We start from the raw sequence: 27,423 nt of genomic DNA on the forward strand, positions 1-27,423 counted from the left end.
CCTACCCAGCCCTCCATACAGTTTTGCAACCCGATTTGGCCCTCGGGCCAAAAAGTTTGCCCACCCCTGGTATAGGGTAAAAAGTACACAAAAGATCAGATTTCACAGTCCGTGATGTAATTTTCATGGCTGAGAATTTGGTAGGCCCTTAAGTATGATATGCGTTCGACATCTTTGCCATTGAAGAGGCCACCACAAGTGTAATCTAAACCAAATTACCTTGCTGAACCAGGGCATATGTATGTGCCTAGCTAGCTTTAATTAGACAACTCACCTGTTTAAACATAGGCACCTACATGCATACCTTGGTGAATGGGGTCCAAATCCACACCCCTGAGATGCAGCTCAAAGTGCTCAGAGGAAGCCAGGATGGTGAGATTGAGTTAACTACCTAGAACAGAGTTCATTGAAACGGGCAACTAAATAACTTTTTTTTTTTTTTTTTACTTAAAATGAACAGTATATGATAAAAGAAGCAACTTCCTCTCTCTCCCTGCTCACTAGTGCAAAAAACTAAAGCCCTGCCCCACCATTCACACACTAATTGGGAAAACTTGCAGCTGCGTAGCGTGTATCATGGTCTCACGATATTAAACAGAAATCCAGGAGAATGGCGTAGGGGTTTTTTGGGCTCCAAACACGCCCCTGCAGTATTTTTGGCGCCTGCTTTCTGGGAAAGTGACCCCCGATCCCGACAGTGCTTTCGTTTCAATTGCGGGCAACAGAAACTCTACAGCGGCATCCACCAAGCGCTCGGACTCCCGCGATCCAGCGGGCTGCACGGCCCACGGGCACGGGCTAGATTCCCAACACGGGCACAGAACCCGGCAGCCCGCGGCCTCCGCATCCTGCCCCTAGAAACTACAACTCCCAGCAGCCCCGGAGCATGCGCAGTAGGATCAGATGAGCTCACGGATCACAGGACGGGCTGACGTCAGAGAGGGGGTGATGAGCGCAGCGGCGCAGCGAGCGTGAGGCAGGAGCCCGGGGCGCCCTGCGCGGGGGTTGCGCGTCAGGTCTGAAGGAAGCGGCAGGTGCGTAGGAGCGGGCCCCGGGGCGGGTCAGTGCGGTAGGGGCTCTGCGCGTTATCCGGGGTGGGAACCCCTGCGCGGCTGCGGTCCTGCCCGGAGCCGGTGCCATGGCAAGGCGGGCGCGAGCCTGGCTGGGCTCGGGGCGGCTGGGCTCGCCCGCCCGGGAGCGAGACGAACCGAGACGCTGCCAAGGGGCAGGAGGTGTTTTGGAGCCAGCCGGGGGTGACGGCGCGTCCTGCGCCGCACCGCTCCGCCCTGCGGCACCCCGCTCGGGCGCAGGGAAAACTCCTGCTGACCCACCCCCTGACCCCGCCCGCAGGGCGCCTGGCAGGCTTCAGGCCGGTTTGCAGCTCCCGGGTGGCAGGTGCTCCGAGTGCCAGGGCCGGCCCTGGGCAGAGCGCAGGGAGAAGAAAGCAGCGGGCGAGAAGCCAGGGAGATGCTAAGTGTCTGCTTGAAATAAGAGAGACACAGCGGCGGAGGGAAGGGAAGGTCGTTTATTGGGCCAGCTTCTGTTGGGGAGGGAGAGAAGCTTTCTAGCCACACAGAGCTCTTCTTCAGGTAGGGTACCTTTCCCACACCTGAAGAAGAGCTCTGTGTGGCTGGAAAGCTTGTCTCTCTCCCCAACAGGACAAGTTGGCCAAATTAAAGACACAACCCCTCCTTCCTTGTCTCTGTAATATCTTGGGACCCACGCGGCTACAGCAACACTGCGTACTTGCAATAAGTGCAGCCAACGCCTTCTTCCGCCAGAGGAGAGACTTTTCCTCTCTCCCTTTAAATCCCAAAGAAGCTCCCACTTCACTGGGTCTGGTAAGCAAACAGAACAAAAACTTAAGCCAAATAACTTCAGCTAAACTGAATAGAAGAGGCCTCTTGTCTCCAGCATGTTACCCATTAGGAAAATATTTCTTGCCCATAATCTTAGTGTAGTGTTGTCACTGCCTTTTGGGGGAGAGAATCGTGTCCCTTCTGCTGAGGTCATCCAAATGAGGTCCTAGGGTCTGAGATGTCTGTAAAGAGTGGTATTGCCACCCATTCAAAAATCATGAGTCTGAGTTAAAAACAAACAGCTTCAAGATTTTAAATGTGAGGATCTTTTTATTTGTCTTCTGGTTTCTGAGTCTTTAGGTTACACTTGCTTTATTTTTTTCAAGCTTGTCCTCAGCCATGAGGATTAGAAATTTCCCTTTTTAATGAAACCTGAGATTCTCATGCACTTTCTTGATTCCAGCACTGGGGCTTTAAGAAAAACACCAAATATTGTGACACTTGTGATTAAACTGAGGGCATCGGGTAGAGCTGATTGAATAAATGATTTTTCAGTTTCGTGGCCCAACCAAAAATTTTTTTCTTTAGTTCAAACTGAAACTGAATTATTTGTTTTGTTTTTGTTTTTGCTTTTTTTCCTCCCTCACTGAAATAAAATAAGTAAACAATTTCATTCCGGTTTAGGTGTTTATAGCGCTATATATAATTGGTGAGGTTAGAGAGTCCAGACAGACATGTTTTTGGATGAATACAAAAGTGGTGCAGACTTTGAATGCTTTTGTATTGTGGATAAACTTGGGAAAGCGGTGCAAGGCATAGTCCTAGTATAGCCAGGATGGCAGAGGTATAGGTTGTTCAATAGTGGAAAGTTATAAGCCATTTCTGATAACAATAGAGAAACACAGCTGCGTAATACAAGCAAGAAAGCATAAGGGAGGGGGTGGATTGGACAGGGAAGTAACTGGGATATTCTTTTTCTGAGTCATTTGTATCTGAGCTCTGACTTGTGAGTCTCCAGTGGTTTTGAATTGGATGACTTTGGCCCTTTTTAATCTTAGCCTAGATCCTGAAAGTGGCTCTGTATGGCGCATGTGTACTTCAGCAGGCTCGAGTGTGCCAACATGTAGCCATTTGCAGGATTTGGAAGTTTAAAAGGCAAAGTATTCCCACTTGTTTCAATGGACATAGCTGATATTTGAATTTGGCCACTATAACTTTTATTCGGGGAGGTGGGATAGAAAAGGGAAGGCATGGGGGGAAAAGAACAAGTTTAGGGAGGAGAACACTGCTGTTAAGCCTGAAACACGCCTCCCCCCAAGATCTGCTAGGGACTACTAGGATAATTCCAAAACTGATCTTTTTGTAACCAGGTCTTTCTGGACCTGACTTTCGGACCAGCCTCACCCTGGCTGCCCTTAATTATATTGTAGTCTTAATTCTCCATCTTCAGTCATTCACAGAAATACTTAACACTACTGAGATGTGTATGTATCTAATGGATGGGAACAATTGGGTATCTGGGCCCTAGGGCAGATTTGATTTAAAACACTAGTCAGGAAGACTTGATTTAATCATGGATTTCTACATAAAAGTGTATTCTTATTGGTTGTTATAACATTAATACATATTTTTCACAACTCAGATAGATGTAGGTTTCATTTTTAGAAGGTACACACTATACATTTTTAAAGTGATGTATGGGGATTGGCCCTGCTTTGAACAGGGGGTTGGACTAGATGACCTTCTGCGGTCCCTTCCAACTCTGATATTCTATGATTTTGAAAACTTTTCAGGTTAGTTTTACAGCTATATCAGAAAATGAATGATTGTTTGGTTATTTCATTTACCAAAGATAATTGAAGCAGTTCAGCTCCCAATGACTTCATAAATATCTATCTCCAATTCAACAGATTAATCATTAATATTTGAAGGATTTTCTTACCATGATGTATTAGGAGGAGAACATCACCAGACAGACATTTGAATTGCTTTATTTAACTATTTCTCACCTCTGTATATTTATTTATTTAAAATAATTTTTGCTGTTAACAAGCATGTCATCTCTGGAGAGACAAATCCACAGTTTGAGAACTGCAAAACTAAGCATCTCTTATGGTATCTTCTAGACTGAGCACTGAGTCCCACTGGGTAGATAGACAGATTAACCTAAAAAATCAATACAGAAGCCCCTGGAACCCCATAAGGTTGGGTCCCTAATCCATGAACTATTAGAACTCATTTACAAAACTTTTCTTAAACATTACATGAATATATTGTCTCACACTATAGAATTAGAATTTATAATCTCTATTCCATGATGAGATATCTTTGAGCTATAATGTATCTTAATTAAAATGATCTTTAGATAAAATGCTTTTGAGGAAAAAATCTTTCAAAAAAATCTTTTTTTTTTTTTTTTTTAAATCATGGATTTTTTTTATCCACCCTGCTGGGCCCCAATCCTGCAGTTAGGTCTGAATGGGCAGATTGCCACTGAGATCCAGTTGCAGAATTGGGACCGGTGCCATCTGAATTCTATTAATTGTCCCTGCAATTTTCTTTGCCCTCCCAAAAGCAGATGTGAGTAGGGAAGGCAGGTTTTAAAAATCTGCCACTGGGAATAGTACAGATCTTACAAAAAGAGACTATTGGATATTCTGGATTATATTTACAGTTTCTGGAAATGAAAGCTGTCGTGTGCAAACAGGAGGAGGAAGAATGCTGCTAGTCTTCACAGTGGGGGACAACCATAGCTCTTTTCAGTCCTGCTGCTGTTGATTCATGTCCAGTGTCTGCAGAGCACCGTTGTATTATTGCCTTTAGATTTCAGTGATTGATTCATTTATCACAGGTGTCAACAAAACTTCCCAATTTGTTCTATTTTAAATCCTGTTTTCATATATTAGTTACACTTTAACTTAAGGCAAATACCACTCCATTATAACTGATCCTATCAAGCTAGCTTTTATAATTTTGAAAATATTTTAAAATTTACTGTTGACTGAATGCATACATCGTATTTCTTCTCAAAACTAAATATTTCCTTACCAGAGGTCCAGAATATCTGTTTGGTTTCATCTATGTGCTGACAGTAATACATTCTACCTGCCTGTGTGATTCTTATCCTTATATACGCTGGTAGTAAGCGTCATGCACTTAATTAAAATAATTTTCATTTATTTTAATTTACTGCAGCACATAACTTGTCATACATGAGATTACATGCAAAATATCATATAAATACAAAATGTTATCGCCATCATCAATTGCTATCCAACCACCGTTTTTTTGTTTTGTTTGTTTTTCCCATGGTAATGATATATCAACAGTTTTTTGTATGATACGCTTTTAGACTTTCTACAGGGCTTATCTTTTTAACATAGCAGTCCTCCACTAAACTTTATATGTAGCTTTTAATTGTTCAGAAGAAAAGTTTTCATGTCTCTCCTTAAATAAATAAATAAAAATTAAAAAAAATATACAGTTGATGGAAGAAACATGTCTGCCCTGTACCACAAGGGTAACTCTATATTCTAACAGTGTGGGTATGTTTCTAAGGTATCAACAACTGTCTCATTGCCTGACACTACACTTACAACCACTGAAGTCAGTGGGATTTCATGAGAGTTTACTGTTGGGACTCCAGTTGACTTTAATAACAACTGAGGGTACTCAATACCACACAGGATTATCCCTTATGTACAGATTGGTATTTCAGTTGTAAACGTTTCACATGCGGGAGAAAATTGTGTGGGTTTTTTTCTTTTTTAAAGCTTAAATACAATTAGAACTTTGGAAGCTCTAGAAAGGAAGGGTTGTCCAGTGGGTTGGGTGCTAGCATGGAACTTTCTGTGTGACTTTGTGCAAGACATTTAGGTCCAAATCATTGGAGGTATTTAGGCTCCTATCTTCCATTGAAATCAGTGGAAGTTAGACTAAATATTTTTGAGGATCTGGGCCTTAAGTCTCTCTGTGCCTCAGTTTCCCATCTGTAAAATGGGAATAATAGCACTGCCATACCTTATGGGTGTCATTAGGGTGTACATTAAAGATCGTCAGATGCTACAGTAATTGGAGTATTTTATAGAACTGTTTTAGGTAGGAGGAAGGCAGTTGTTGGTTTTTCCTCTTTTTAGAAAATGAAGTGAGTAGCAAGACCAGATGATAAGCAATAAAGTATAAATATGGAGAGCCTCTAGTAGCACTTGATCTTGTGTTTTCTGTAAACTACGGTCACCTCTAGATCAGAGGTTCTCAAACTGTGGTCTGAGAGCCACCAGTGGTCCACGAGCTGCATTCAGGTGGTCCGCGGATAGTTCCTTCTAAGGTGCGCACCTGGGCGGCTGCACATGAGAAAATGAAGAGCCACCCACCTAAATAGTGGAGCTGCACAGGCATGGGTCCACTAATTAGGTCCCTGGACCCTGGAGAAGATGCACATGTGAGGTGAGGTGGTGGCCTTGGGGGGAATAGGGGGTAGGTGGGAGGGGGCAGTGGGGTGAGAAGAGGGGGGTGGGGAACATTTGGGATATGCAGGGCTGCGGTGGCCAGAGAAAGAGGTGTCTTTCCCCATCTCCATGGCTGCGGCTGCCAGGGAGGGATGGCCCTCCTTCCCAGCATCAGCTCTGTGACAGGGGAGAGACCCAGCCCCAGTTTGGGAGCTGCTGCGGCGAGGGGGGGAGAGGGCACATCCATCACATTAGAAAGGTAAGACTACTGATATTAAAATATGAGTTGTGTGCTTTTATTTGTAGAACAAAAAAAGTTAATTATTAAGGGTTTTTTTATATAGCACTTTTATCCAAAGCGCTTTACAGTAGTTAGCTAATGGTACAAACAACATTTGGAAAGATCACTAAGTGGTCCACTGAGACCGTCAGCAATTTTCAAGTGGTCCATGGAAAAAAAAGTTTGAGAACCCCTACTCTAGATTTCATGTTAACCTGATCAGTTACAATTTGTCACTTTAAATGGGGGAGGGGAAAAATATAAAGAGATCTACTAATACAAAACAAATCCAAAAGGTAATAAAATAGAAGGGATCTAACATACATGCGAACTGTTGATTTTCCAATATTGGGAATTAGTGGGGAAAGAGTTTCTATGCCCAATGGTAGCAGTTGATATCTTGCTGGAAAAGGGGTGCATTTGTGGTGCTGATGGCATAGCTAAGGAGCATTGGGACATATTGATACTGTTATCACAATTGTGAGAATTTAGGCTGTGATCCTGCAAAATCTTAAGCACATGATTGATTATCTTCACATACACTTAGTCCAATTGAAAGCAATGCATAAAAACCAGCCATTGTAAATGTGTATGAAGGTTTGGAGCCTTGGTGTGTAACGCAAGTATATTTTCTGGCTTTAAGCTCGCATTAAAGCAGGATATGAGCTGATTTAAAGCAGGTTATGATCTTACAAAGGGTTCTAATCAAAATGGATGCTCTAGCAAGATGGCTTAAATGCCAGTTGTAATTAAAAAAAGCTTTATTTTTAAATAGACATGATAGTTTAATGCCTGTCTAGAAGCTGATCTCATTATCCCAAATTTCCAGAATTTTGACTGTGTACAGTGGAAGCAGTTTTCTTTATTAATAGTCCTGGGAATACAATAATTAGGCTGGGATATCATCTGCTAGCAGTTTGCCTTTCTCCATAGTCTTTGATCATGTTGTAATAAGGTAATTAGCCGCTTGATGTTAAAGAACACAGAACTGCAGTTAATAAGATACATTTCAGTATACTCTATATACACCTGTAGCAGAGCTACTAAGAAATACAAGGTATATTCAAGCACCTCTTGTAATGTAATGTCGCAAGACAATGACAGTACTTTTTTCCCTCATTTTAAAAACTGAGTTCTCACCTAGGAGGAATTTCGCCAACTGTCTGGCATATATAGCAGTGTTTCTCAAACTTTTTGATACCAGGATCTCACTTGCTGCCTTCCTAAACCGTGTCAGGGAGATCTCAGGGGCTCGCGCCGGTCCACACACTGGTCCTTCAGAACACTATATAGTAAATCCTTAAATGACTCCTATTCATCTTATATTGTAACCCAGCCTGATTGTGTGATGTTCCTTTATGCATGTTTAATGTCTGAAACTGCTCTAGTATGTTCTGTTGTCTTTTCTGCCTGGATAACAAAATATCTGAAATCCTGCAGGTAAGATGTGCCACCTTCCTATAGACAGAATTGTGACAGGCATGGAGCTGCTCTATAATAATTTATGAATACTCTGTATTGATTTGGTTATTGGACATTTACTTTATGATTATATTGGTTTAGTAGTTTAAGGGGGCTGTATGGAAAAAACAAGCAGGAAGGGAAAGAATGGCTCAAGTTAAGCTACTTCTCAGCAAACACTTGAGAGTTGTTAAGAGACAATGCCCAGATAGGAAAACGCCGGGCACACACTAGAGATCAAAAAAGTTCTGGACAGTTTAAAAGAGAACACTCTGTCAAGAGGGGCGGGAGTTGTTTGGGGGAACTAGAGATACAGATAGGGGTGTCTGAAGTGAGGCCTGCTTAGGTTACCAACTGGGGATGGTAAGCCTTTAGGAAAGAGATGCAGTGTTGTTGTAGCTGTGTCAGTCTGAGGATATTGGAGAGACAAGGTGGGTGAGGTGATATCTTTCATTGGACCAGTGTGTTAGTGAGAGAGACAGAGCTCTTCTTCAGGTAAGAAACGTTCATATAGACTTGGTTGGTTTAAAATTTTTTCTATAAATGCTTTTCTCCCCTACTGTTAGAATAAACAGTTTAAGAATGCTGTGTGGTCACTGTATATGCTTCTGGGCACAGACTGCTGAAGAGATCAAGGTGCGTGAAATAGCAGTTGCTCAAACTCAGTTGGACCTGCTATTAGGATCAGAACAGTCAATACACAGGATACTGGGGCCTGGTTTGAGAGTGGCAGAGTTATACCTGGGTCTAAGTAAAGGCATGAGGTCTGACACCTGAGGATGTACATTTAGAAATTAGAAAAGGGGCAGAGGTGCAGATGTCATGCTTACAGGGCTAAGAATATTTTAGATTCTTGTTGTAAGAACTGGGTAGTAAAGCATTACCTGAGTTCTCATTAGGACTTCCATTTTAAACCGTTTTTTTTTTGTATGTGTGGAAAGGTTTATAATTTGATATTAATAAAGGACCTGAGCTAAAACTGAACAGATAAGTTCGCTTACGCAGAAACTTTCCCTTCTAAATTCGGAGAGTACATGGGGGCAGTTGATACTGGAGCTATTTTTGCACTTTTTTTTATCTGTAAATACAAATTATAATGACAGGACTTTGGTAGCTGTTCTAATTTCTCTGTCTCTGAAAGGGGATAGGTTTCAGAGTAACAGCCGTGTTAGTCTGTATTCGCAAAAAGAAAAGGAGTACTTGTGGCACCTTAGAGACTAACCAATTTATTTGAGCGTAAGCTTTCGTGAGCTACAGCTTATGCGCAAATAAATTGGTTAGTCTCTAAGGTGCCACAAGTACTCCTTTTCTTTTTGTGAAAGGGGATAGTTACCATAATTTGCGAGGGCGTCGAGTCTCCTTTGTAAAGCTCTTTGAGATCCTCAGCTGGAAAGGGGCAGAGAACAGCAAACTTGTTAAAGTATGTCAAATCAGTGAGACCTTTAATGGATATTCTTGTGTACTTTCATAACAAGCAAATGTTGAATAGTAGGTTCAAAGGGGTCTGAATCTCCTTTAAACTCCTGCATCTTTCATAGTATTAATTTACAAGTTAAAAAATTGTGCCTGAAGATTGACCTTGTTGCAAGTTGAAAAACAACACTTTTTTGTTCTAGCTGCTCTGGCTGAATCACAGCCAGGTGAGTAAACCCCAACCCTTTAAAAATAAATAACAGTCAAAACAGCTGTGTTATAAAAACAAACCCCCTCCTCCCTACATTTCCTTTTGAGGTTTGTTCAGTTTCCTTTATCGTGCAACCAAATCCAGAATGTAGCAGCCCAGCAGTTGAGTATAATGTGCAATAGAACTTGGTTTAGTGTAGTGTCCTTTATATGCAGTATCAAGCATTTTCTAGTGTCACTTAAAGGCTAAAGAGAAATAAGAACTTTTCATTTTAAATAGGTGTAAGTTTAGGAACAAGAATGCCTCTCAGAGGGAGATAGACAGTTTTCATATGGGACAACAGAGGTCATAAACCAGAACTCTTCCCCTTCCCATTAACATTATATCCTCCTTTTTGTCCTGGTGAGCTTTGCTGTAGGCTGGATAGCTGGGGCAGGCTTTCAGCAAGGACTGAAAGAAGGGCATGGCTGGAAGTTCTGAGTGGATGGGGAAGTTAGGGTGGTGATGTAGCTTATGAATTCTGAGAAGTAGAATAGAGGAAATCCATGGAATGTCATGAAAACTAGGGGAACAGTTATGAAATTGACTCGTGTTGGGGAATGAAGTCCTCATTTTTAGTCACCTGCTGACGCACACCCCTCCTAGTGGCAGTTTTAGTTGGGAATGTGTTGCTTTTGTCAATTCAGGTGAAACTCAGAACTGGTCTTTAATATTGAGAACATAAGAATGGCCATACTGGGTCAGACCAGTAGTCCACTTAGCCCAGTGTGCTGTCTCCCGACACTGGCTGGTGGTAGATGCTTCAGAGGGAATGAACAGAACAGGGCAACTGTTGAGTGATCCTTCCCCCTTTCATCCACTCCCAGCTTCTGGCGCTCAGAGGCTTGACTAATAACCATTGGTGGACATATCCTCCATGAATGTATCTAATTCTTAATCGAAACCAATTATTCTTTTGGCCTTCACCATATCCCCTGGCAACAAGTTCTACAGGTTGACAGTCCATTGTGTGAAGAAGTACTTCCTTTTGTTTGTTTTCAATGTGCTGCCTATTAATTTCATTGGGTGACCCTTGTGTTATGTGAAAGGATAAATAACACTTCTTTATTCACTTTCTCCACAAAATTCATGATTTTGTAGACCTCTAACAGATCCACTCTCAGTCATCTCTTTTCTAAGATGAACCGTCCCAGTCTTTTTAATCTCCTCATATGGAAACTGTTCCAAAACCTTAATATCTTTTGTTGCCTTTCTCTATGCTTTTTCCAATTCAAATGTATTTCTTTTTTGAGATGGGGCAACCAGAACTTCTCACAGTATTCAAGGTGTGGGTGTACCATGGCTTTATGGGTGTATAGTGGCAATATATTTTGTCTTTCTCTTTCCCTTTCCTAATAGTTCATTGTTTTAACTTTTTTGACTGCTGCTGCCATGTGTCCAAGATCTTTTCTTGAGTAGTAACAGCTAACTTAGACCCCATCATTTTGTGTGTATAGTTGGAATTACGTTTTTCAATGAGCATTATTTTGCATTTATAATTGAATTTCATCTGCCTTTCTCTTGCCCAGTCCCCCGGTTTTGTGAGATCCCTTTGTAACTCTTCACAGTCAGCTGTGGACTTAACTGTCTTGAGTAACTTCTTATCGTCTGCAAACTTTACCACCGTTTACCTCTTTTCCCAGATCATTTATGAATATGTTGAAAAGCACTGGTCCCGGTACAGTAGATCTTTGCGGAATCCCACTGTTTACTTCTGTCCACTGTGAAAACAGACCATTTATTCCTACCCTTTGTGTCCTATTCTGTTAACCGGTTACTGGTCCATGCAAGGATCCTCCCTCCTATCCCATGACTGCTTATTTTGCTTTCGAGCTTTTGATGAGGGACCTTGTCAAAGGCTTTCTGGAAATCCACATATGCTATATCCACTCGATCACCCTTATCCGCATACTTGTTGAGCCCCTCAGTGAAATCTAGTAGATTATGAGACATGATTTCCCAGCCATGTTGACTCTTCTCCAACATATTGTGTTCATCTGTATGTCTGATAACATGACTTAGTAAAGAACAGAAATAGGTTACTAGTAGTTAAAGTCTCTCCTAACATCATAGGATATTTTTCATTGCATTCACTAATAGTGTAAAATTTTGTGGAATATTAACTGATCTTTATTGGGTATCTTTCCAGCTGCCAAAAGATGATCTGGATAGTCTTCATGTAACTCTTGCAGATCACTCTGAAATAGTTCAGACAGTATCCCAGCCATGTAGTCTTTCAACGGGAATGCATTTCAGGAAGGAGACACTCTTGTGCACTCATCAGCTAGATACACCAAGGTGTTTCAACTAGCCAGGATGCCTCGAGATTCCTCTCCCTGATTATGGTTTTGGTTTTTTTCCCCCCTTCTTTTCTCACCCTAGAGTAAACAGAGATGGCATTTGTGAAGAGTGGATGGCTGCTTCGGCAAAGTGAGTGCTTGGCTTTTTACCTACTTTCCCCAACAAAAAGTTTGGCTGTGTGTATCGGTTTCTCTTATAGACAATCAGTAGGGAAAAATGTATTTCCCTATGTTGCATTTAAACAGTTCTATAAGGATAGCATCACCATCTGACCTTTTGGATTACAATAATGGGAAACGTAGGCATTGCTATAGCTGAGCGTGCCTGATTTAGTAGTCGTCTTCTATAAGTAATACTTTGTAGAAAAAAATAAAAATGTAACCCAATGGATTATTATAAGTGGAGCTTGGAAAATTTACCGGACAACTACCAGCCTTTGCTTATTCACTTGGTCCCATGTAGTACTTGGTCACTAGCATGCTAGAATCGTGAAGCATTAGGTTGTTTGCTTAAAAAAACAACCTAGCAATCATAATGCTAATCGTTAAATAAGAAATAACACATAAGGCCTAACTATTGTGCATTATTTGTTGTATACTGTTTGTCCCTTTGTTTTGAAGATGAGATTTCCTGATGCAAAATGAATTAGCAATTAGTTGTTGGACCCTTAGAGTACCTTGTTCCAAGGGTCAAATTGAAAAGCTGTTTTGGCTGCATTAGACATGAGCATTTTCCAATCAGTGCTCCCGGAAGTGACTTTCTGCATTCTTTTAGGCACTATTTTACGTCGTTGGAAGAAGAATTGGTTTGACCTATGGTCTGATGGCCATTTACTATTCTATGATGATCAGCAGCGGCATGACATAGAGGATAAAGTCCACATGCGAGTGCACTGCATCAACATCAGAGTAGGAAATGAATGCCGAGGTAGAACGTGCTTTTTGATTTTTAAAATTTCTTTCCTGATTCCATATTTGTAAACGAATAAAGGGAGTGGCTTCTCACGGCATTGTATCATGTGGTAATCATAGAAAACACTACTCGAGTGATGGTGAGCCTGTGGTATATGACACTGATTCTGCTGGCGTAAACTCTGAGTAAAGGGCTGCACTGTGGCAGAAGTGTGAGTTGGGTATACGGATAGCAGACTGCTGATGCACCTGATGTCGTGCGCTTCTGATGGACATTGTGGAGCTGGCTCTGTCCAGAGGCTTGGGAGGAGAAAAGAGAACTAGAAGGAAGGCCCCATCCAAGTACTAGCAAGCTCATTTCTGGCACGCCTTTTTTATTAGAGACACTTGTTCACTTGATACTTGATCGACCAGAAGGACACCAGCAGTAGAGAGTATTTTTATTTGGTAAGGAAACACCTATTCAGTGGGCACAACCCAACAAGAAATACACACAGCTGGTGATGTTCAGTCTGGTGCTCTCCACAGTTTCATGGGGAGGCTGCATCTCCTTTCGTTCTGCATTCTGTCCTGCCATTGTATTCAGTGTGCAGCCAGCACACGGAACAAGGCTGGCCCTTGCTTATGCAGGGCCCTGTGCATGAGGCCTTATCCAGCTGTCTCCTTGCCTATAAATGGGATTATAGTGCTCTGGCTAGTGACTTGGAATGTGGACTCCTGGCTGATTTAGGTCCTTTGTGGCTGTATTATGCAATATAGGGCTAAGGCCTCTAGTTGAGCAGAATCAGGTTGAGTAGCAATCCACTCCCATGAATATGTTTCCCCACATTTCAGCGTGACCTTCCCTGGTAGGCAGCAAGGCTAGCAGGGTGGATTTGATTTAAATCATGATTTAAATCACTGGTCAGGAAGACTCGATTTAATCATGGATTTCTACATAAAAGTGCATTCTTGTTGGCTGTTATAAACTTAATACATATTCTCCACAACTCAGATGTAGGTTTCATTTTTAGAATGTACACACTATACACTTTTAAAGTGATCTAAAAATCACTGCTGCCATTATAGGTTTTCCTTTCTAGTGAGAGAATGATATGGTAGATGTCAAATCAATGAAGGCTACACTCAAAGACCTCAAGACTTCTGGAATATGCTGCTCAAACAGTTTCACTTTTGTTTCTATTGTCTGTCCCTCCCTTCTCACATTAATCTCCAGACTTCTTCTCCTTGTCCAGATCTATTCCGCTCCCAACAATCTTCTGTTCTTTGCACTTCTAGAGAGAGGTAAGGGTTTGACTCCGTGTACACAAATTTTCAGAGGGAGCATAGGGTTGAGGTTTGTTTAAATAATATATAGAGGTGAGAAATAAAACATTTTTGCTGTTGATAAGCATGCCATCTCTGGAGAGACAAATCCACAGTTTGAGAACTGCAAAACTAAGCATCTCTGATAGTATCGTCTAGACTGAGCACTGAGTCCCATTGGGTAGATAGGCAGATTAACCTAAATAATCTATACAGAAGCCTGTGGAACCCCATAGAATTGGGTCCCTAATCCATGAACTATTGGAACTCATTTACAAAACTTTTCTTGAACATTACGTGAATCTATTGTCTCATACTATAGAATTGGAATTTATAATCCCTATTCCATGATGAGATATCTTTGAGCTATAATGATCTTAATTAAAACTATCTTTAGCGAGGTTTTTTCCTCAAAACATTTTATCAAAAAAATCCGATTTTATATATTTTAATTTTTTTTAAATTGATTTTTATCCACCCTGAAAGCTAGCATGTCTGTTTTGTTGAGAAGAGGATATACTCACTGAAATAGTGTGCTCTTAGCACATAATTACTCTCTAACACTGGTGTTCTGCTTGGTCTAGTAACAGGTAAGTGATTCTTTGTCATTGCAGCTTTTTAAATTCGAGATGTGTGTTTGTTTTAAAACTGGTTGAGGCTTCGAGTTAGAAATGGCTTCATGGTCTGAAAAACTGTTGCATCTTTCCTAAAGCACAAAATTGCTGGGGTCTTCTGAGCTGATGCCATATATGTAGGCAGCTTCTGATTTCAGCTAGGGGAGAACTTGAAGTTTAATCTGTGTGTGTTTGACTGAATTTAATTTTTTTTTTTTTTTACCCTCTTGGTCAAGACTGATTTGCGTGTGCAGTTTTGTCTCTAACAGAACCTTTAGCCGAGCATTTTATATACAGTAACAACGAAATACTAGCTGGTAGGCCGGAGTCCTTCCCTAAGAGGCTTTTGACTGGCAGCCAATCTAAGCTGTAGTAACTTTCTCCTGTCCTGATGGAGCCCCTACCCTAGTGATATGTCTACGCTGTGATTAGCCTGGGTTAGCTGACTCTGGCTTGGAGGGCTCAGGCTGTGGAGCTATAAAATTGCAGTGTAGATGTTCGAGCTTGGGCTCTGAGACCCCATGAGAGGGATCCCGGGCTCCAGCCCGGGCCAAAATGTCTACACTGCAATTTTTTAGCTCCACAGCCCGAGTCAGTTGACCCAGGCCAGCCGCAGCTGTGCCATGGGTCTTTTATTGCAGTGTATATGCGACCTAGGAGACCAACATCTGTATAACGCAAGTTCATTGCTTTACTTAAACCTGACCAGAAGGACTGAGACATTGTGAATTAATTAGTCTTCAAGAAGTAAAGAATTTTGTTTTCAAAAGATTTCCATTTAATATTTTGGATTTCTTTTTCTGGAGTAGATTTCCAGCCCCCAGAGGGGAAGCCAAGAGACTCTTTGCTGCAGATTGTTTGTCGGGATGGGAAAACAATCAACCTCTGTGCAGAAAGTTCAGATGACTGCTTGTGAGTTTCCAAAGAATGTTGTTTAACACGCTGTACTTAGCTCCTTGTAGCCCAAGAAAGGGCCCCAAATATTCTGGAGTTCCTCAAGGTAGCTGCATACTGGCGAATACTGAGAGAAAGAATGTTCCTTTGACATGGGCTCATGTTCCTCTTCTTTTTACGTTACACCTTGGCACAGGTGCAATTTGGCTGAAGGGATGGTGGGGACACCTCTGTCTCCCTCCCTTCCTCCACTCCAAATTGTTACTTTAGTAGTGATGCCCCATCTTCTGTGTGGCTGCAGGTCTCCTGCATCTTAATGCCTGGCTCTTTGTTACCCTTCTTTTTATTCAAACAACAAGGAGCCCCAAAACAGCACACATTACTTCTGCCATAAGCTTATGGACTGTTCAGAAGAATTAATATCTCCTTCCTATAATCCCTCTGTGCATATGTTCTACCTAAACTTTAGGCTACCCTTACCCACTAGGGTGACCAGATAGCAAGGGTGAAAAATTGGGACGGGGTGGGGGGTAATTGGCACCTATATAAGACAAAGCCCCAAGTATCGGGACTGTCCCTATAAAATCACCCTGTCTCCCACAGTAACTTTGGTATACATTTCCCACCATATCACTTGTCTACTGAAACTTGTCTCCTGCTGTACATTTTAATGCCTAACTGTATTTTGTTCAGAACCTTACTCCACATTTCTTGTATCTCTTTATCCATTAAATAATGTTTCTTGCAGGGCTTGGAAAATTGCTCTCCAGGATGCTAGAACAAATGCGGTAAGTGTACTGTGAACGTTTCCATAGTGTTGGGGTAGGGAGTGCGTGTGAGTGGCAGTCAGCCGCCTAGCAATTTTCCTTCACACTATCTTCAAGAACCCATTTGAATTACTTGCTTTGTCCAGGATTGCCTGGGCCAAAAAGGGGTATGAACATCATGGATCTGGTGCTCACAACTCTGGTAGAAGGAGGGTTTTGTGTCTGTGCATGCTAGTTAAAAGAGAAGAGTGATCTTTGGAGTGCTACAGCTACTGTGCTGTAAGGCTTATTGAAGGAGGAGTCTCAGAAAGCTGGCAGGCATCGTCACGGGGAGAGGGCTGATCTGTAGACGAAGAATGGGGATTGGGGTTGTGGGCACTCATGAATTCTCTTGTAGCTGGTTAAGATGCAGTCTGACTGTCTCACTGCTCATTACCTCTTGGGATCAGATCCATCTAGATGTGAGTAGTCCACAAGGAAGCCAGATGATGGTGGGGGGAGTGTATGTATAGAGAAGCTTCTAGCTGAAATGAGTGGCAGCCACATTTATGTAGATATTACACAGTTGCTAGACACACTTGTAGAAGATGCAAAATCTGCCTTTGCAAGCTGCTTTATGTAGTTCTGTGGAAATCATACCGTATAGAACTAACTTCAGAAACTTGGGCTACAGCAGAAATGTTTCATGCATGTATTCAAACTGGATAACTGCATGCTGAAATGCATAGTTTGCGTTTGCAGTTAACATTGTATTGTCTTTTTTGAGTCAAATGTTCTATCTTGTATCTAAATACTACCACTGTAAACTCCCTGGAAAACAGAACTAAAAACCCTTTTGTTGGCACCTTAAAGCTTAGCTCTAATGAAAATGGCTTATTCACTCCCTCATCCATAAAGACCGATCTGTGCTCAGTTGTAAACCCTTGCAGCTTATGATATAACTTGTGGCATTGCTCTGCTGGAAGGCCTAGCCATCTATTTCTGTCATTGACTCACTTTTTTTGCCTTTCTTTGAGGCTGGCTTATAGAACGCTTTCTGGCAATAGCTTTCCCCAAATTGGTAAAGAACAATATTAAGGGGATATCTGCACTGCAGCTGGGAGGTGCGATTCCCAGCATTTGTAGGCAGATCTGGTCTGTCTCAGCTCAAGCTAGCACACTAAAAATAGCAATGTGGACTTTACTGCACAAGGGTGGCATGGGCTAGCCACCTGAGATCAGACTTGGGGGAGGGGGGAACGAGGGTGGGGGGTGGCTTAAATTGGGTGGTGAGCCTAAACTGTTGCTAATTTGGCAACATCCAAAGGATGTTTTTAGCATCCTTGCTCAAGCTGAGCTGGCACAAGTTTTGCCTACCCCTGCTTTATGCACACATCTCAGCTGCAAGGTAGATGTATCCTTAGACACCATATGTCTGAAATACTGCCGTTCCATTGGGAAATACTGACCCTGCATCCAAAGGCTTATTTCATACTCTTGACACCCATGTTGCCACAATAGCTACTACATCCAATCATGTGACACAATTTGTTTTTGGATACCTGAAGCAATATTTGTAGTGTGGTAAAAGTGCTATCTTCTTGTACCAAGTAACTGCTTTACAGTGCAGAATGCCACATTATGTTGCATCGTGGTGTTAAACAGAGGGAAAAGGAATGAATCTCTGAAAACCAGAGGGGGTACAGAACTCCTGTTTTACCCTTGAATCAGTCATTGCACATGGAATTCAAAAATATAGGGAGTTTTGTAAACATTCAGTTATCTCGACACCGAAGCTAAGTGGTAGCCATCAGCTTTGCAAATTATGCTCTAACTAATGTCTTGGGCTATGTCTATGCTTATGGTGATGTGTGGAGTACATACACTACACGCTTCCCTAGCATGGGTATAAACAGATGTGTAGACGCTGAGACACTGCTTCGGCAAGTAAAGACATGACAGAACCTTAGGTTATGGCTCTCTACATGCCCAAGCAGTGCCTCCCATGTCTACACTGCTATTTTTAGCAACGTAGTGTCCCAGTGCTGGAGCCTTTCTGCACTGCAGTGAAAGACTTGAGCAGGGGGGAAAGACTCCCACAGCTCCCTGCTACCAGAGCCTTTCACTGCTAATTGTAGCTACTCACGGCAGTGTGGACGCAGCCAGTTTGCACTGCAGTGTGATGCTACATATATACTACAGGGTGCCACGAGTGTAGATGAGGCTTTAGAGAGTGACCTTCAGATGCTATCTACTGTTAAACCTCTAGGATAAGATTTCAGATAAAGAAGTCGAAGTATTCAAAGTCCATCTGCAGGCATCTAAGTGATCATACTTTCAAAAGTGCTGAGCATCCAGCAGCACCCACTGACTTCACTAGAAATAGCTGGATGCTTCCGACTTCCGACAGTTGGGTCACTTAGGCTCTGATCCTGCAAACTCTCACACACCTGAGTAGTCCCATGAGTTCAATGGAAGTCCTTGTGTGTATAAATCTACTTGTGTGTTTGCAGGGAGAGAATATTTTTAAGAGCTTATGGGAACGGTACAGCTATAAAGCTAGCCTTTTTCTTCTGGAAAGCCTCTCGTTGAGTAGGAGCAGCATTGTGCATCGCCACAGCTATGGGCAAATACCCAAGGCCGTTCTGAAACATATAAACAAACCACTGGAAATCTACAGTGGTTATTGTGTGAGTTACTTCCCTGCCCCTCCTCACTGCCTTTGGAAGGGACACAGATTCAGCAGAGGGTGCTTCTAAAAATGGCTTCAGTGTAATGTTTTAAATTATGTATGTTTCTACAAACAGCTGAAGGAAGGGGACGTTTTAATATAGATCTGCTATTTTCTGGTCCTTGTCTTATTTGTAGGCAAAGTGCGTGGCTTGCTGAGAAGCTTGTCACTGGTATGAAATGTTTGGGTGCAGCTGTGAGCTTTACCTTTGATCCTTATAGGCTAACATCTGTACTCAGTTGCACTGATGTAATTCCATAGAGCTCAGTGGAATTACTCTGGAGCGACTGAAAGAGTATATAAACTTGTATGAGAAGAATCCTCCTTGCCCACCTACAAATTAATCAATTTAACCTGAACAAGAAAACAATAACCTATCACTTGAAAACATTAAGGTAAGGGGAATAAAATAAGTCCGAGAAAAGAAAATAGTTGATTCAAGGAGCTGATCTGCATTCCTGACTCCTACCTGGCCTGGTGGGGAGGGATAGCTCAGTAGTTGGAGCATTGGCCTGCCAAACCCAGGATTGTGAGTTCAATCCTTGAGGGGGCCGTTTGGGATCTGGGGCAAATATTGGGGATTGGTCCTGCTTTGAGCAGGGGGTTGGATTAGATGATCTCCTGAGGTCCCTTCCAACCCTGATATTCTATGATCTGACCGAAGCTTTGCTCCCCTATTCGGTCTCCTGCTGCGGCATTATGTGATGCACTCTCTCCTCTTTCTTCCTGCTATGGATCACCCCATGAAGTTATATCCTCTAGAAAACTTTGCAAACTTGGTGTCTGTACTGTGTGCTACTGTAATAAAGCTCCTCATTTAAAGCATAGGTATGGTGTGATATTGACACTTGTGTCAGTAATAAATACACTCAGGAATTCTAGGAACACTTCAGTTTACTGTTGGGACACTTGTATGTTTAGTCCATATTTTAGTCCGTTCTCTTGTACGTAAAGAAGTGAATAACTGCTGTCTACTTTGTTAATGTTTAGGGCTATGTTGGTTCTGAAGTGATGTATGATGAGACTGCAATTTCCTCAGCTCCTCCCCCATACACCGCGTACGCTACCCCATCACCTGAGGTAAGGGTGTAATAAGGAAGCATAAAATAAGTGTGAAAAGACTGTATTGAACACTCAGACTCTGTTCCTTGGAAGTGCTATTGGTTTGACTTTTTTCTTAAACGTATCTTATTTTTAAATGGAAGAAGCTCAAGATTTTAAAAATGAGTGGTGGTTTTGGGTGCCCAGCTTGAGGCACCTTTAAAGGGTCTTGACTTCTGAATAGTGGTTGCTCAGCACTTCTAAAATCAGGCCCCTTTAAGGTGTCTCAGATTGGGCAGAGAAAAATGGAGGCACCCCAAAATCACTAGTCACTTCTGCAAATCTTGGCCATATGTCCTTAATTTGGGTATTCACCCTTAATGCAAAGAGATGCAATAATTTTTTGGAAGGCTTTGACAATATATCTGCACTTCCAGGATGAAAATTCTATTTTATAATTCTTCCTGGTTTTACTGCTTGAAGCTGACATTTGTAAAACAGATCAGGACTTTGTGTCCAGGATTTCATAGTAACTCAGGTAACTATAGTTCCCATACGTGTATATATAGATAGATCCTGTTTTCACTGGGGTTAGGATGGGGCAGCAATTGGACCAAAATATTTGCTGATCTCAGTACGTGCTGACTTATGCTAAATGATATTATCCAAATACTGATCCTTTTCTGTGCTACTGACTGGGCTTTGGAACAGAACAAACAATCTCTTGTTTATAAGTAGTTCTGATTGTGAACAGTCGCGGTAAGCAATATACTTCGTTCCTGTAGATTAGTGAAAAGACAGCCTCCGAAGAGGTGTGGCCATAGGGTGTATATCATGAGGGATCAGGGATGTTAACATGTCATTACTGGTCCCATCTTGTCAACTGCTGAATGGCTGTGCTTTTCTATCATATCACAAGGCAGAATTATATAGAAGCCATGGCCAGCCACACTTGTGTGTATTAAGTGACAGCATTATTATAGTTCTACAATGGCTAAACTTGGTGGTGCAGGAACTGAAGATGTTAACTTGCAAAATACTGTGGTTAAACTATATGGGAAGGTCTCCTACACGAATTTCACAGCACAGTGCTGCCTTCTACATAGTGGATTTTGGTTATCGCTAAACCGCACCAGGAATGGGGTGGAGAGCTAAGCACTTTAAACAAATCCAAAAGATGCAAAACATCTTCTAACAGGTGCATTTAATTTCCCCAGGTTTATGGCTACGAGCAGTACAATGGTGCATATCCACCTCCTGGTCCTCAAGTCATCTATGCCTCTAATGGACAAGCCTATGCTGTTCCTTATCAGTATCCGTACCAAGGTAATGAATACCAGCTCCTTCCTCCAGCTTGGTTCATGTGCTTTCTAATCAAGAGTAAAGTTATTATGAAGTGATATATTTCCTATGGAATATTGCCATCACTCTTGATCCTGAATGTAGCGGTAGGTGGTTTTTAGAAGGAACCCCCCTGTTTGCCGTAACCACTGGATTAACCTTTCCCTTTTGAGAGGAAGGAGGTAATTATCACTAGACAAAGTCAGGAAGTGAAGAATTCTGTGTTCAGTTGAAGCCGTTCTGGGGATTAGCAAGAGACTGTACCGACTCAAGATGGAATTTGTCCAAGAGATTTGGCTTAACACGTCTACGCTCCCAAAAAGTTCTGTGGGAACATAATCTTCCCCTTCAGCTTTAATGTGTGGTTTGTTTTTTTACCACCAAGCCCTTAAAGACCACAAGCAGTCAGGACCTTAGCTCTAAGTCACTCAGCCACCCCCTCTTGCATATAGTGCCCTCTGGCACCATGCTTGGCCCTTGGTTTAGTACAGACTCTGAGAAAAAAGGTCCCACTTAATGAATTGCTGTGAGCACTTCCTGCTGCATCTAGGTTTTCCCTAGAGAGCTCTTCTCCCAAGTGCCAACCTTACAGGAAGACTGAGGAGTTGCAGGGGCTGCAGGGCAGACTTCTAAATAGCTGGAGACTTAATCCAATGCAGAGATGTGTTGGCTTTGGATATAGTAATACACCTTTGCTCTTCTATATGGCACTTGATCCGAAGATCTCAAAATACAAACATACATAAATTAAGCCCACAACACTCTTTTGAGGTTGGGGATTTTATCTCCATCTTGAATATTGAGAAACTGAGGCACAGAGATTAAGTAACTCATCCAAGGCCATACAAGGAATGTGTGCCAGATCCACAAATAGAACCTACATCTCTGGTTGCCCAGCCCTATGGGCTAGCCATAGGATTATGCTTCTCCCTTTCTGTGATGTTGGGGAAGGCTGCTGTCTGTACTCTGTCCTAGCAGGTTCAAGAATTGGCATCAGCACCCAACTCCAAGGGGGAGTTGGTTTTCACCATACCAACTGCAAGGAAAGATATTGTTAGTGTTCAAGTATACAGAGTGGGAGAGTGAGTGAATGCGTAGGCTTTTCAAGCCTGCATCTAAATCAAAACATACGTACGAACTCTTTCTAATCAAACTATTACTACTTTCTAGGACCTTATGGCCAGCCCCCTGCAAATCATGTCATCATTCGAGAACGTTACCGTGACAATGATGGAGACCTTGCACTGGGCATGCTCGCTGGAGCAGCGACTGGAATGGCCCTGGGATCATTGTTCTGGGTCTTCTAGATTCCGTGGGATCTTCGTATTTGTAGCTCCAAAAAACCTTTATTCTTCCTGTGCAATAATATATTTTGCAAAGTACTGTTTACTGTAAAGGTTTTTAATAAGACACATGCAGGAATACCTTTTTTAGTAGTGATAATTATAATTAACCCACTTTTACCTATCCCAAGGTGAAGGTTTAAAGGCACCATTTAATTGAAATATGGTTAAAGATGCACTTGAGAATTTCAAGAGAGCTTTTTTTATGAAGCTTGGCTATCTGATGGATTTATATTTTGCCCGTTGATCCATGATCAGCATTAGTACCAATGAAATATTATAAGCAAAGGGTTAAGGGTTGTCATTTGTCACCAGTCTTAAGAACAGACTGTTAATATTAAGACTCCAGAACAAATGTTTATTTCTAAGCCTTGAATGATCTAGTTAAGTCCAGTTGCTAATGCCAGCATGTTAGTGTAGTAGCAGCCAAGTGTATTGAAGTCATATATTCAGGGAATTGATGCTATTGACTTCACAAAACACTCCAGAAGACAGATATGCAGGATTCTATTAATTGTCCCCCTAGGGCGATCTCCACTTTTCAGTGACTGGCACTGAATTTTCGTAAATGAATGTGTAAATTTGGAGGGTTATTGCAATACATTGGCATTGGAGTTAGCATGCCCACTTCTCAAACCCATTTTACAAGACAAAATCCTCAGCAAGGAGATTGGTAAAGTGAGGAAATACTCCTTAATTCCTTCTCTGCTAAAAGAAAATTGAATGATTTCAGTACTTGTAAAGCGAGAGAAATGTATGTTACCAATACAAGCCTTTTCTTTAACCTAATCCGCAAGACTGTAAGCAGTTGGGACTCAGACTTTAAAAACAGGGTAACAAAACAGGATGGGGAGATTCTGGGATCGAGCAGAGGTGTTCTTTCCCCATGCCCAGTCCCAAATACATTGGTGGGGAAGGGGCTGTGGTGTGCAAGGTCCTGGACCTGTGCTCAACTCTTGTGTCACTGCTCTTTGTACCAGGTACAGAAAAGACGGCTGATCACATTCATCCTTGCAGTGCTGGATCTGGCAGTACCCCTAGGTGTGTGTTAAAAGGGTAAGCTGGAGTTGGTTTGAGGAGGGGACCATGGATGAATAGGAAAAGGAGGAGCAGACCGAAAACAGATCGAGGGAAATGGGAAAGAAACTCTAGTGAACCTTGTAAGCGGGCTATGCCATGTGTTTTATGGTACGGGCCAGTGCGTCACAGATGAGCTGCAGATCTGCTTTCCCTGTCCGTTACCTTACCAACCCATCAGTTCCCCATAGCAAGGTCTTGCCTGGTGGTGGGTATATGGATGCTGTGATGTCAGGGGAGGTTGTGTGTATATAAAACCCAATCCCTGACAGTGACCATTAGCGCACCATTTAAAAAATACCCCAAGGAGCTGTTCCCTCCTTTGACTGGTTCACTACTGCTGAGTGGTTTCTCATTCCTGACCAGTTGCAGAGTCCTGCTTTATAATTCAAACTGAACTGTACTGGGCATGGTGGAGGAACCAATGAGCAGACATGTAAATACTTTCTTATTGGGGAAAAGGTGTAGGGTGCCTAAGCTTTGATCTTTGTAGAAAGTTGTCTTCTTTTTGTACTTCCGCTATTTTTGAGCTTCCTATAATGATGCTGTCTTAATATTTTGAGGCTTTTGCCTCTTTAAGCTTTCAGTTGGAAGTTGATTAAGATCCTCAAGCTGTGAAATCCAGAGTATGTCAGGGAAGATGAAAGGAGATGGGATCTAGCAGCCATATTAGTTTTTGATGAGAAGGAATAAACTTGGCTTGACCTAAAGCTGTATTGCCTGTCTGGGTTGTGCTGTACAACCAATACAGGACTCTTCAACGCTTTGGAAAGTTTGGTTAACAGCCATTGAGAGAGCAAAATTTTTGTGACTGTTGGGGCCAATTGTCATAAATGGACACATTTTAAAATCCACTGAAAAGAAATGTTCTAATGAGACTGATATTACCTTGGATGTATTGCTAATTATGGGCCTGAACCAAAGCCTACTGGAATCAATGTCCTTCAATAAACTTCAAGAGGCTTTGGAACAGACTTCATTTTACTAATTCTGCCCTTACGTGCATGTAATGGCTCCTAGTGAACTCAACGGGCACTGCACGTGTTCATCCAAGAAAAGTGTGTTATAAGAACATGTGTTGTGCAGAAACAACACCTGGCATTTCAAAAGAGGAATAATCCTATTAAAAAGAATACATTTCCCATGTACCAATCCAAAATATTTGAAATGCATCACTGAATCCTCTCTAAGAGCCCAGTCCTGCAGTGTGCTCAGTATCTTGATGTTCATGCAGATGAGGGTGCTAAGCTCTTCCCAGGATCAGGCCCTAAATGAATATTTGTTAATATTGCAAGACTTGATACAACCAGTTCCAAGGTAATATCACAGTAGTACAGAACGCTGTTTGGAGCTCTCCAATCTGACTAGCGGTATAGAACACCCATAGATCACCTATTCCTGTGCTATTTTGTGTGTAACATGTAGAAAATAAAAACAGCTACATATAACTCCAAATTTTGTGTGTTTTGTTTGTTAGATTGTAATGGTGGTGAAAGCAAAGCACACAAAAGAACAGTCTAGTAACTTAGCAGTTACTTCCAAATTTTTAAAGGGTGTGTTGACTGCAGCATAGGAGTTGTGTGTCTTGTGCTGAAAGCACAAAATTGTATCTAAGTCCCTGATTGTAGGAATAAAACCCATAAGGAAAAGGAACTCATTGCTGTTAGAATTTTCATGTGCACAGTTTAGTTAAACTTTAAACAGTTTTTTTAAGACACTGATTTCTTTCATTTTGAACTTGCAAATCAAAAAGCAAGATGATCAAAAATAACCCAGACGTTGTAGAGTAATGCTTTTAAAAGGAAAATCCTTAAAGAAAAGCTGAAGGGTCCAGTTGGCTTCAATTACAGTAGACTGCTTTCAAACAAAATCTTGGCAGCTGATTGTCTATACTAATTAATCTAATAGCATTTGTTTATAGCTGTTAAGCGCACACACTAAACTCTATTGGAGCATATAATCAAGATATTGGTTCCTTTGGTGCTGGGAGTCAGAACTTAACAGCCTTCCTGCTTATGATGGAAGATCCAGGCAAAGTAGCATTGAGCAGTTAAGCAGAGATGTCATGCCTCAGATAGGGAAGGCTTTGGTGGATAGTCACATCAACTCTACAGTTAATAATGAGATGGACCATATATAGCAGCCCAAAAATCCACTTCCCTAAAACACTGGCTTGCATCTAATTCCTCAGGAATAAAGTAACAGCTTTATTGTATTGTCTGGGTGGCTACACAGTAATGGCCTTTTTCCTCCTCCACCACCAACTCAGATGTGCCAAGCATCTGCAGTTTCCATGGACCGTAACGGGAACTGCAGGACCTCGGCACCTGTGAAAGTCTGCTCATTAATGAGCAACTTTGCTTACTGTTTCAGAAAAGTGTGATAGGGCAGCAGCAGGGATGATGTCCTAATTCAGGTTTAAATTTTCAAAGCTGGCTGAAAACTTGGTCCTAAACGGAGACTGCCGTCTGAATCATGGCATTTGCTGAGGCTCTGATTCAAACTGTCCCTGTTCAGCAAATCACTTAAGCACATGCCTTGGTGAATCAGGGCCTGATACTAGCTCTTTGTAGATCTATTGGAGCGATACAGATGCTACTGTTCCATTGATTTCCACCCCGAGTAAGGTACTACACTAGGGTGGCAGAATTGGGTCCATAGTGACTAATGTATGTTCAGCTTAAACTAGAACATTTGCAGAGACTATGAGCCTATGTTGTCAAATGTGACTTGTGATTTCTTTGTTTTGGTTTTTGGGGTAGTGCCCAACTTGAGAAACATAAGAGGCCTGATTTTGAGGGAAAGTGGATATTTGCCACTTTTAAAATATCTCAAGTGGGGCTCCCAAAATCTCAATTGGAAATGTAGACCATAGGCATTTTATTTTACATATATAATATATTTTTTAAAAAAGGTCTGAAAGCCAGTGTGTCAATGAGCTGGTAGAGGTGTATGTGTCTGAGAGCTGGGGATTAGAATTACTATGGGAAGAGCAGTAGCATTGTCTGGTTTGTTTTGTTTTTTGGGAAGATGACGTTTCCTTTGTCATGGAGCGTATTCTGACCAGTGCCTAGCAGGATCTGGCTTCCAAAACTATGGCACAGAACGGTCAACTTTTTGTTGGGTCTTCGCTTCTAGCACCACCTAGCAAAGTTCAACAAGGAAGCAAAAGGGAAATTTAACCAATATGTTTCTCAAGCATGTGTCTGGTTCTCTCCCCCCCCTTCCCCTCCCACCAAAATGTAGAGCACGTGATATGGATGGTACAGAAGCGACACACAAGACAATATATAGATAATAGAGGCTAGCATCAACATAAATTGCTTTCATTCTAAGGTGCTTTAGTGTTAGATGTTCTTACCCCATGCTCTGTATCTACTGCTCTTTCCCTTATGTCCTGTTCTCTCACTATGCAGTTCTAAATTTATAGTGAAAATTCTTACCAATAAAATGCTTATTAAACTGTAA

At 41.9% G+C, this 27,423-nt stretch overlaps 1 protein-coding gene across 9 annotated transcripts; it reads left to right on the forward strand.

Moving 5' to 3' along the window:
• Positions 1-573: 573 nt before the first annotated feature.
• On the forward strand, positions 574-27,423 carry PLEKHB2 (pleckstrin homology domain containing B2). Of its 9 annotated transcripts, none has more exons than XM_043521638.1 (9): positions 575-1,034; positions 1,659-1,841; positions 12,034-12,081; positions 12,727-12,879; positions 15,592-15,694; positions 16,425-16,464; positions 20,144-20,233; positions 21,412-21,520; positions 22,706-27,423. In XM_043521638.1, exons 3-9 carry the CDS (start codon positions 12,045-12,047, stop codon positions 22,840-22,842), a joined length of 669 nt encoding a protein of 222 aa, XP_043377573.1. In that variant the 5' UTR covers positions 575-1,034; positions 1,659-1,841; positions 12,034-12,044; the 3' UTR covers positions 22,843-27,423. The 9 variants fall into 9 exon arrangements, with proteins under 9 accessions (XP_037764206.1, XP_043377573.1, XP_037764204.1 ...); XM_043521640.1 differs by having other exon boundaries at positions 1,030-1,060; XM_037908277.2 differs by having other exon boundaries at positions 1,033-1,060; positions 15,589-15,694.

The sequence above is a fragment of the Chelonia mydas genome, chromosome 9, assembly GCF_015237465.2.
Source record: "Chelonia mydas isolate rCheMyd1 chromosome 9, rCheMyd1.pri.v2, whole genome shotgun sequence".
Classification (NCBI taxonomy): Eukaryota; Metazoa; Chordata; order Testudines; family Cheloniidae; genus Chelonia; species Chelonia mydas.

Bases quoted from the DNA above. Each gene is read 5' to 3' on its own strand.
- PLEKHB2 (XM_037908276.2), top strand. From the start codon at position 12,045: ATGGCATTTGTGAAGAGTGGATGGCTGCTTCGGCAAA. The intron at 16,465-20,143 runs GTAAGTGTACTG...GTTAATGTTTAG, and splicing joins AGGATGCTAGAACAAATGCG to GGCTATGTTGGTTCTGAAGT. The intron at 20,234-21,411 runs GTAAGGGTGTAA...TAATTTCCCCAG, and splicing joins ACGCTACCCCATCACCTGAG to GTTTATGGCTACGAGCAGTA.